At 28.8% G+C, this 12,279-nt stretch overlaps 1 protein-coding gene across 1 annotated transcript; it reads right to left on the bottom strand.

Moving 5' to 3' along the window:
• Window positions 1-4,021: 4,021 nt before the first annotated feature.
• Window positions 4,022-10,871, bottom strand: LOC148310499 (general odorant-binding protein 28a-like). The gene is made up of 5 exons (XM_088258311.1): window positions 10,722-10,871; window positions 6,959-7,120; window positions 5,965-6,085; window positions 5,109-5,188; window positions 4,022-4,244 (listed from the first exon to the last, which is right to left on the bottom strand). Exons 1-5 carry the CDS (start codon window positions 10,773-10,775, stop codon window positions 4,221-4,223), a joined length of 441 nt encoding a protein of 146 aa, XP_088114437.1. The 5' UTR covers window positions 10,776-10,871; the 3' UTR covers window positions 4,022-4,220.
• Between the last annotated feature and the right edge of the window lie 1,408 nt (window positions 10,872-12,279).

The raw sequence follows: 12,279 nt of genomic DNA, 5'->3' as shown, positions 1-12,279 counted from the left end.
ATTTATATATATATATATATATATATATATATATATATATATATATTGTATATATATATATATATATATATATATATATATGTATATATATATATATATATATATATATATATATATACATATATATATATATATATATATATATATATATATATATATATATATATATATATATATATATATATATATATAATATATATATACATATATATATATATATAATTATATATATACATATATATATATATATATATATATATATATATATATATATATATATATATATATATATATATATATATATATATATATATATATATAAATATATATATTTATATATATATATATATATATATATATATATATATATATATATATATATATATATATATATATATATATATATATATATATATATATATATATATATATATATATATATATATATATATATATATATATATATATATATATATATATATATATATATATATATATATATATATATATATTTATATATATATATATATATATATATATATATATATATATATATATATATATATATATATAGATAATTGAATAGAAACTCAATCGTAAATAAGAGTAATAACAATTAAAAGTAATGAAATAAAAATAAAAAAAATCAGAAGTAAAAATACAAAGTGAAATTTAACTAAGCTACTATGATATTTATGATGAATAAACCAATTTTTTGTTTTTGTTGGATGATTTTTTTAAAATTATCAGATCATTCATTTCAAGTCCTGATGCCCTTAAGGTGATTAACTATAATATTAGATTATCAAGTCAGATTACCAAGAAAAGAAATGTTTGCGTCAAATCAACCAATATCAGCAATTAAAATGCCATCGCCGTTATATAGAACCAGCATTAACACACCTTTCAATGTATTTCTTAATCTTTAAATTCCTAGAAATCATACGACTTAGTGATTCCTAGAATTGATATTGTGCCTGATCAAGCATTTATCCGGACAATAGTCCAGATTATAACGGGTTTTAAAATAAAAATTATTTTTATCTATTTTGTGTATATACACGCAAAAAAGAAAGAAAAAAATAAAATCTATTTTTACAATATTGTTATTTCAGTGTCCGCTGACAACAGAGAAGGAGATCTTTTGTTTGTAAATAAAAATAGTACTTGACACTGGCAGAAACATCTTTTCACTGGGTGACTGCCAAATAGTTTAATTTTTTTTTTTTATAAATTTAATAGTTTAATTTTTTTTTATAATTTTAAAAAGGAATAACCCGCTAAGCCTCTATTAGAGGCTTGTCTGCAGGTAGGATAGTAAGTAAAGGGAAGGTAAATGTGAAAAATACATCACAAACACCCAGACCGATTGAAAATAAATCTTTCTTGAATTTATTTTGCACCTTTGCACGCCAGTTTCGCAGTCGAGTGTCCACCCAACTACGCCACAGCGCCTGTCAACTCTTGATCATTTACCCATTCCTTTATTTTGCCTTTGGTCCATATTTTTGTTTGCTCTTTTACTAACTTCTCTTATTTGTTTATTTATTTATTTATTTCATTTCATAGATACATAGATACATATTTATTTCATAGATACATTTACTATATCGCTCACTCCTTTCAAGAACGTCATAAATCAAAAATCGTCAATTTTCAGTTGTGCATGTTTTCGGAATGCACAGAAAATCTACTATATTCCAGCAAAAGAGGCGTATTTTAAACTTAATATTTACCCGCTACAGGGCAGAAAGTGTCGTTTTTGCATTTTTAAGAAAATGTATTGTTTAGTTCTTTTTTTAAATAAACTAAATATTTTTCAAATGGAGAAAAAAATCTTCAGGTTTTACCTTAAAAGATCTGTTGCACAGTTAAAAGTTCAATAAGTGGCTTGATATTTATTTTTCATACGTTGTATTATATTTTTAAAGTTTAAAAACGTTCTCCTGAAAAATCAAGTTTTTTGATTTATGACGTTCTTGAAAGGAGTGAGCGATATGTATTACGGCTCTTTAGGCATGTCCTGTGTTGAGCCGAAATACTAACATGTTAATACAATTTTTTTTATTTATTTTATTTTATTGTTATTTATTTGTTTTTAATTATTAGATTATATACATTACCAAAAGATACAGTAATAATTTACAGTATAAAGGTTTTAGAATAAAATAATTACACCTGGACTTTAATTAAATCACTTTCTACCTTGTCCCTTCTTATAACTTAAACCAGTGCTCTGCAACTTTTTCTCACCTACGACACACTAAAATTTTTCCTAGTATTCCGCGGCACATCAAAAGCTAAAGTATATGGACCATTAAAAAAATATTTAATGGTAGTAATTAATACCCGTCTCCGTAGTGTAATGGTCAGCACGCTCAGCTAATGTTCTGGAAGTCCCGGGTTCGATTTCCAGGGGGGGGGTTGAATAAATATAAATGATTTTTTCTGTCCAATATTTATTCAATACTACCCAGGCCTTGTACTCGAAGCGGAGGGCTAATCACCTTTCCTTCATGTGTTAACCATCAAAATAACACTGCGTTTATATGATGCAATGCCCTATGCACCATTGGGGTGCGGATAAGGGTTGAGAGTGAGGGAATTATTATATCCTACATTTTGAAAAACAGACAATATTATGGAAAATAATTTGTCATCGTGTTTTAAATACATATTGAAAAATTGTAAAATGTCATATAATTATTTCACAATGAATTTGATCGCGGCACACTTGTATCCGGCTCACTTAAACAACCTATGACAGGGTCGTAAGCCCTGTAAATAGCCAGACATCCATCTTCTTCGTCTTTGTTGAGATGTCAAAATGTAAAAAAATAACTCTGACAAATGTAGATTTGTGTAGGAGGATTTGGACACACTCAAAATTTTGTCAATCAATATAATTGTTTATAAAAGTTAAAAGTAGAACTAATATTTTGTTGAAGATTTATTGGTTATTTTATTATAATACAAAACTATACAATGACTAAACAATATTTGAGGTATGTACGATATATTGTAAAATATATTTTTACACGAACGGTTTTTAATCGATTACTTTTATCAATTGATAAATTTTATTAAAACGGCTTTGGAGACGGACAATTTTTTTGAGAAGGGAAGTGGGTATTTACAAGGCTTTCGATCAGTCATTGGCTGGTTTAAGAAATATTTATACATTATTTACTTCCCATGGTTAAACATCTATATTACTTTCATTTTGGAAACTTGTATAAATATATCGTACATAACGAGCAACTTAATTACATAAGTATAATATCTTCACTTAACACTCCCTTATATTATTTATTGATTCAGCATAATTTTGTGGAATGACATGTTAATTATTTTTAAAAAGTCACTTGTATAATACCACTTAATGAGTTTTATTTCATTACACACGACTAGTTTTGAAAACTTACAGGAGTTTTCGAAACTAGTCATGAAATAAAACTCATTAATTGGTATTGTACAAGTGTTTAGTTAAAAAATAATAATAATAGCACTCCTTTATTTGTATTTTAAATAAAGTGTGAGTGTGTGTGTGCGTATGTATATATATATATATATATATATATATATATATATATATATATATATATATACACGTCCGCCTCCGTAGTGTAATGGTCAGCATGCTCGGCTACCGTTCTGGAGGTCCTGGGTTCGATTCCCAGGGGGGTTTAATAAATATAAGTGAATTTTCACAGTATTATTTATTCAATATTACACTGGACTGGTACCTGAAGTGGAGGGCTGAATACCTTTCCTTTTTGTGTAAACGAACGAGATAACACTGCGTTTATGCACCATTGGGGTGCGGTAAGGGTTTATATATATATATATATATATATATATATATATATATATATATATATATATATATATATATATATATATATATATATATATTTATATTTGTATATATATATATATATATATATATATATATATATATATATATATATATGTATATACATATAAATTGGCAGTTATTTATGTAAAGAAAATATCGTTATTTGTATGAACAATTTATTTTTATTGAAATTAATTACAGCATAAATAATAATTGAGTTACAACCTTCGAAGCAGGGTAAATCATTATTAAAAGAGAAAAAAAAACAATAAAAAATTTAATCTAAATATTTCTTCTATTTTGTTGAAGGTTGTATATGAAATATTTTAAGGATGTGTATCTTCTTCCTTCTCTTCATTTTCTAATCATCATTTTCATATCCCAGCTGTAATGAAGAAAAAAATCAGATTTTTGATAAGTATATATTTATACACAAGAAGGAAGTTACTTACAAAAGAAAATTATTGCACGTAATAAGAAGTAAAAAAAAAACAAAAAAACTTGTATTGTGCCAAGGAAAGAAAATTCTTCAATTGGTACTAACAACTTTAAAATACCTATTAATAAAATCGTATTAATTAGTTGATATTATTAAAGTCATTTGAAATTACTTTACACACCATTTTTACCCGGTAAGGAAAACTTGGCATGATAAAGTTTTTCAAATACTTTAAAATGGAGTTCTACAAATTAAACGTCAAATCAATAAATTACTAATAAAACTAATCCCACTAACAGACATACTCATATTTTGAATTCAAATGTAAAAAGTGTAAATAAAAAATAAATCGGCACTGGTGAGAACACTCAGAAGGGAGAAAAGCGATTAAAAAAAAAGAAGTCAGCTCATATTCATGAGCGCAAAAATTACGTTAAATCCTAGCAAATATGAATGCATCCTTTATTATAAGCAATCCTACCTTTACCGCTTCTACTATAGGTACACATTTTGATTAATTAATTTGTGTCGTACTGAAGTTCTCGAAAGAGCTAGATCACACAGAGAAGTCTTGTCGACTGTCAAGGTTCGGAAGATTTCATATCCGGGTCACGTATTTCGTGCAGAGAAATACTACATTCTTCAAATCATCATGATGGAAAAGATAGGACGAGCTAGCAGACAGACATCGCGGCTTCAGAACATCCGCCACTGGACTGGGATAAGAGCAGTAGAGGAGTGATCGCCAACATTGGGGGGGAGGGGACCTGACAAGGCACACGAAGAAGAAGAAGAATTTGGATTTATTACCTCTTTGGCCTTTTCCATGGCACATCCATGGACTTCAGCGGCCCTTTCACAACCTTTTACGTCATCTTTCACTGCGTTAACTGCAAAAAAGCAAAGCCATAAAAACAACTGAGCAATTTATATTAAAACACGTAAAAAAATACATAGCACAAAATTGGGCAAAATTGGGCAAAAAAGACACCGCTTTGAATCGATACGATGTCCTATGCACTATTCAATCGTGATTAAATGATCATTTACATTTACACAAAGACAGGGTGATCAGCCCTGCGCTCATAGTTCGTGAATATAGTTCACCATTAGTATATTGAAAAGGAAATAGAAAAAGCAGAATAGTTGCACTGGTTTGGGCAATTAGGGTTGCATATCTGCACTTGTAATAGTTTGTGTAAGTGTACACTGCTGTATGTACCAATCTTTTGACAAAAAAATAAATATATATTATATGTAGGTACTTATTAATAAACGACAAATCGCAACTTAATTTTCTTAAAACCCAGGTAACATTTGACGTTATTGATTTTTGTGTTTAAAATACCGTTTTTGTATTAAAAAAACAAGTTTTTCGGAAATAGATAAATAATTTTGAAAAAATAGTTTTATTGGAAGGTGAGGAGTTAAAAATACATTAAAAAAATATTATAATTGTTATTAAATACATTTTTTCAATAATATTATTAAGTTATTAGTTTTAAAAGTTATTAATAAGTCACATTCGATATATATTCTTTAAAAAAATGTCCGCGAAAATACGCCCGACTTCTAGCTCAGCCTTCCGCGTTTCTAATTTGAAGATTGCGAGTTCCCCCTTAATATATTTTTATTAAGTAGAAATTTAACGCAGATGCGTACTTACTTCTGTCTTTGCAAGCATTTATATATATTTTTGTCTTTTCAATTTTATCGGGTTTGTCCGCAAACTTTTCTTCGGCAAGTTTCATGTTCTTGACTTCATCGAAGTTTCCCTCACTGTCCAACTGAAAAAATGACATAGGCTTAGGTATTTTGGTCGGTTGGAAGATATCGATTCTTAGCAGTAAGCCCACCCAGTACATTGAGTACATTAATTAATAAATAAATATTGAAAAATCGTATAGGTACTCATATGCATATTTTTCATTTTTTCATGACGTAAATACTGATGTAAAATAATCTGAGGTTCGGATCTTGCATACATCCAAATCATCCGTCTCTGTTAAATAAAAGCTTTCTCAAAACGACCATAAATGACTGTAGTGAACTCAGAAGGGAAGCGTTATAAGATTAATGATGTGTATAAGAGTTTTTTGAAAAAAAAATAGTTTGGTTGTCAATCATGGGTAGAGTGGTGAATGTTGCACGTGTGTAAATTGATCACTTAACCAGTCGATGATAGGTCATAAGCCATGTAAATATCCAAATCTTCCATATTCTTCTTCATCTATGTCGAGATGTCAAAAATAAAACAGGTTTCAATATTGTGTTTTTTTGGCAATTTGTCGTAAGAAGGATGATGATATATTTGAATAATAGAAATTGAATGATGTAATGGTGTTGATCTATTTAAATTTCTGATCAAACCTGATTAACCCTTTCCGTTCCCCCAAAATTAAAATAAAAAATCTAGGTAGAGAGTAATATTCCAATTAGAAAAAAAAATTATGTCCTCTGCTACACATACTGTTGTAATAGATACGAGTGTAAAAAATGTAAGCTTAGAATTAAAAAAAATAATACTAATGATGAAAATAATATCGAATAACATCCGACATGGGACCTAAGAGTAAAAAATCGATGTCGAATGAGATTCTACATTGGACCAGTAAGGATTAAGTCTCTTTTATACGTATATATTTATAATAGAGTCTCACCACTCCGACGGTTTTGAAGATACAAGCAATCATGCACTTGGCTTCGGGTGTTGTTAGGTTTTCTTTGTTCATGAGAAGTTTGACATCGTCGTCAGAAGCGCCAGCCTCCTCTTTGCAAGTCTTACCAATTTGCATCATCTTCTCCTTGTCAATGAATCCCACCTAAAACCAAAGAAAACGCAGAAATTGTTACGTTAGGTTAGGGTTATGTGAGGTTATATTAGGTCATGATATATTATATTAGGAGTGATTATTTTAATAACCGCAATGGGCTAGTCTATTTTATTCTTGAGACGAACAACCAAAATTTAATAAAAATAAGTTTTTTCCTATAATTAATTGATTAAGTATGAGTATTTTAATATTTAAATCATCCCATTATAAAGGGTAGAAATTTTAACGCAATACCAAACGGACCTTGTATTTTATTGACCTGACGTACCTACTTTATGTGGATTTGAATCGCTCGATACGATATCTGAAGGCTTCGCCACGGGAAATTTATTTCCTTTGTTTTTTCGTAGTAGCCTGAATATTCATAATTTAATAATTAGAGCATAAAAATGAGGATCGTTAAAAATATTGGAATCTAGCCCGTTAAACATATGTAAATCTATCTGACATTTGGAATATGAATGAACTTAAAAAAAAACTTTAGACGTTTTTTAAAGCATAATTTTACTAGAAAGATTTAATGTTTTCATTTGAATATAAAATGCATATATCATTTAAATGATAGCAAGCGTCACAGTGCCAGTGCCCCATTTGATCAATTAAATTTTTCGGTACATTTTCGATTGCTTGGGCTTCAATTGATTGACATCTTCGATTTCGTGTTTCATGTATGTATTTATTAAATTTAATGTGTATCTTAAAACCTTTGATATTTTATTTAAATATCAATGAAGTCTGCATTTGAAAAATACACTGCTGTGCGCAGTTAGTGCAAAAATTACAAAATTAATATCATTGAACATTTTTCTCATATATCTGGATAAAACAAAACTAATTAAGTAATATTATAATAGTCATTAAAACTAAAACAACAATACTCGTAAGTGAATAATTATGTCAACCCATGGTTATAATAAACAATAAAAGTTGTAATCCAAATTTAATTACGGAAAAACACACTATTGCTGTATTCAATTTACGTTATTCCAAGAATTATCTCCATTGATGTGTACATCCGATTTATTTAGTCGAACATTGGCGTTAGATTAGGATTATTAAAATGGGTATATTATTTATGAAAAAGTAAATCATAATATTGCAGTACAGCGTGGTTCAGTGCTGTAAGAGTATACTTGTAGGTATACAGGCCAATTTTTAAAACACGTCTAACGATGATTTTAAACCTAACGCTTTTTTTCATTTCAAATTCACCTTCGTCCTGCTATTTTATAGTCCGCTTATGATAGTTGCGAGAATAAAACTGCTATTTTCTATATCTTGTCTGATAAATGAGACCTGTTCGTGATTTTCCCTTTCCATCCTTATTACTGCACACAACACACTACCTAAGATTACTCCCTGGAAAATTTTCCAGCATTGTAAGGGATGCAACGTCAATTTTACATAAAGTTTGTTTTGTTATGTAATGTTTATATTAGTTAATTTGACAATGCAATTAATAAAATAAAAAGCAATAATCGCGAATGTTATGACACAACCTCTGAGGTCAATCTATAAAAGCACTGAAAATTCGTAAATTCGTCCTCTGCGATTTTGAAGTAGGATTACAAAGTCGAAAACTCGACGCCAGCACTATAATAACAAGTAAAGCGCATCGCTATACTGTTATCATCGATGCTAGTATACATATTAAGGTTTTAACATTTTACTACAATGTTAACCCATTAACGTTCCTCTCCCAAATACTATTGTATTTGGGAGAGGAACACATTATGTGCTTTTCTGCCTTTGTAACCAGTATTGTCGTATTGTAGTAAGTAAATGAGCAGGGATTTCCGAAGGCCAGTAGCATTGTGATTGATTGTGATTCATCTATATGGCCACGATAATAAAGTCATTGGGATTGTGTTCAAATTTCCAGTTGCCTTTTTTGTAGATCTAATTCTATGTGACCGTCGAATGTTTACATATTAATTTGTTGACGTCTGATCGTCAATGGCATTGCAATTACATTGTAGTCTTATTAAAAAAATCATGCAATACCGTATTATTATAATTTTTTAGTTTGATTATTATATGAACTTGATACCAAATAGATAATGGTGAATGAGATGATGGTGGACATTTAAAATTCAACTCAATAAAACTTAAAATCATAATTTAATTCAGTAAAAACTGCATCCTGAAATCTATTAAGACTTGGTTCGAAATCGCTTCAAATTTATATAGTGGTTATATTAAAAAAAAAACAAATATTCTTCTTCTTTGGACCGTTCTGCGCATCATTGGTGCATAGGGCACTGCATCGTATCGACGAAGTGTTATCGTGAATTGCATGAAGCCGTGGTGATTGCACTTGCCGATTTCTTAGGGGGGTGTTTAGGATCTGTCTATTGGCTTGGTTACTCTACTTAAATTATGTATATTGGATGAAAAAGTTGAAAGGTACAGGCGCACCTAACGTTATACTCCCTTTTGTACGCTCACTATTCGGCTGTCCAAATTTAAAACACAGTAAGGGACATTTTTTTTGTAGTAGGTTTTTTTTGCATTTTTGGACTAAGTAGAGTCTACTTAGTCCATAAATGCAAAAAAAAACTACTACAAAAAATGTCCCTTACTGTGTATTAAATTTGGACAGAGGTATTATGTAAAATGTAATTTCTATTCCTGCGCCTTTGAGGTAGTATTTTATGAAAATGGCGCCATATAAATTATCCAAAACTAAATTATCATTATAACAGTAATCTATCTCATTTTCTGCTAGAAGTACACCCAACACGTGTTTATCAATTGAACCTTGAAAGACAACATAATTACGTGAATTATAAATTATACGCAAACTATAATAATAAAAAAATTGTTATTTTAAATAGAATATTACGTTATCGTTGCAATATTAAAGTACTTGTAAGATTCTGATGAGAATTTTACATTCATTTTCCTATGAACACACACATACATCTTTATGTAAGTTCAAAAGTTGTAGATATACTGAAAAAAATAATTGGAACAAAGTACGTTGTAATTCTTATTGTTTCTTTTATTTTTTATTCTCGCATTGAAGGATTCACATCACGATTGTAAATTGATGAAAAACATTTAAAAAAAATGTAAATTAATAAAAATATTAAGATAATGTTAAACATGTAACGTCAAAAAAACATAATGCCTACTAATACTGTGTCTTGGTAGCACATATTAAATTTACAATATTTTGAGTGTGTCCAAATACTTGTTCACAAATCTGGATTAGTTGAGGAATGTTACACGTGTGTGAAGTGATCATTTAAACCAGCCTATGACGGTCGTCAGCCCCGTAAATGCCCAGACTTCCATATTCTTCTTTATCTTTGATGAGATGTCAAAAAATAATATCATATTATATTTACTTGGTTTTACTTATATATGAAAGAACGTTTTATGGATTTAAAAAAAGGGTAATAAGGGTAAACAAGCTACACGGATACGGATAAAATATTAAAAATATATCCAAAATTCGGGGTAAGCTGTAATAAAATATAAAAAGGAAAACACGGAACAACTAACTATCTTTACGAGACTTTTTCTTTACACTTTGCCATTTGATTAATTAAGTTATGATTATAAATATTCGAGATATTCTCACCGCAGACTGAATGACGAGGGTCGCACAGACGAAGAGGAGTGTTAGTTTATTCATCTTGATAGGTTTCCTTTGGCACAGGTTAGTGTTGGAAGATGCTGATGGCTAACAGTTGTGTAACGAACTGATAAATCACGGGTACCATCACCATATTATATATATAGTTACATATAGGAAATCCAGCTATTGTCAACGCACCACTGCATACACAGGGCTAGATCAAAAACATGGCAATACAAGTGGCGTAGGGTGCATTTGGGAAAACGATTGAAATTAAGTTTTAACTTGACTCGTGTGTTTTTACAAATAAAATGAAGTAATATAATTTATATTTGAAGCACTAACATTGTGATTTTACATTTTATATTTAAAATGTAACTTTGTTTTAAAATCACTATAAATATTTTATTATAACTTAATTATAATGTCTACCGGTTTCCAAGCTAAACGTTTTTTTTTTTATCAAGACTGAAAAATAATATAATATTAATCAGTCTTGATAAAGAAGCGGTTAGCTTCGAAACCGGTAGACATTATAATTAAGTTAAAATAAAATATTTGTGGTGATTTTAAAACAAAGCTACATTTTAATTGTAAAATGAAATAAATTTTAAAATACCCAGTTATATGTATAATTACCAATGTTATGTGTAAGCAGTAGATTATTTTGTGCTAGTATTTTTTTTTGCCCTGTTGTCAATTTCATTTATTTTCAAATCGTTTTATTACCCCACTATGATTCCATTTCTTCATTTTACTTTGGAAACTATTAGACTATTGTTTCGAATAAATGTTCACCCAGAATTCTATTTCCTCTTTAACAGTTTTATAAAAAAAAAATCACACAAAAATGTCATCATTTACTTCGGGAGTTCATAGTCCCGATAAACTGCGATTCATGCAGTTTTTATCGGGTACTTAAATTAAGTTTAAGTAAAGTTTTATATGTCTGCCTCCGTAGTGTAATGGTCAGCACGCTTGGCTACCGTTCTGGAGGTCCCAGGTTTGATTCCCAAGGGGGGTAAAATAAATAAAAGTGATTTTTTCACTGTCATATTTATTCAATATTACCCTGGACTGGTACCTGAAGCGGAGGGCTGATCACCTTTCCTTCATGTATAAACGATCAAGATAACACTGCGTTTATATGACGCACTGCCCTATGCACCATTGGGGTGCGGATAAGGGTTTTATTTTATATATTTAAAGTTTTATAACGACAAATACAGATAGATAAGATTAACATTTAATATCGAAATGAAAAAAAAAGTATTAAAAATTAAATTAAAAATAAACGAAGTATCATGGAATAAGATAAGAATATTTAAACTACCCTGGAATTGGAAACTTCCTTGTCTTATATCTGATGAATTTATTTAATATATGTTTTCCTATTATTGCTTAAAGATTAATTTAAAATACTAGAACAGCAAAAACATAAAGACAATCAAACCTACAGTATTAAAAAAAATCCGTAACTTTTTTATTGAAAAATTTAGAGTACCTACTTTAAATTTAAAAATACCTCTGGTAGTACATACTCGTATTAATTTTTTTTATA

Source organism: Brachycentrus maculatus, unplaced genomic scaffold, assembly GCF_059751285.1.
Source record: "Brachycentrus maculatus isolate JH-2025_06_01 unplaced genomic scaffold, ASM5975128v1 h1tg000092l, whole genome shotgun sequence".
NCBI classification, from domain to species: Eukaryota; Metazoa; Arthropoda; class Insecta; order Trichoptera; family Brachycentridae; genus Brachycentrus; species Brachycentrus maculatus.
This window is presented reverse-complemented; position numbering and strand designations above follow the sequence as displayed.

What these genes read in the sequence shown, in the direction of transcription:
- LOC148310499 (XM_088258311.1), bottom strand. Translation starts at nt 10,775, where the DNA reads ATGAATAAACTAACACTCCTCTTCGTCTGTGCGACCCTCGTCATTCAG. An exon ending in CCCTCGTCATTCAGTCTGCG is followed by an intron (nt 7,121 to 10,721) that starts GTGAGAATATCT and finishes CTTTGGTTTTAG; the next exon opens with GTGGGATTCATTGACAAGGA. An exon ending in AAATGCTTGCAAAGACAGAA is followed by an intron (nt 5,189 to 5,964) that starts GTAAGTACGCAT and finishes GCTTTTTTGCAG; the next exon opens with TTAACGCAGTGAAAGATGAC.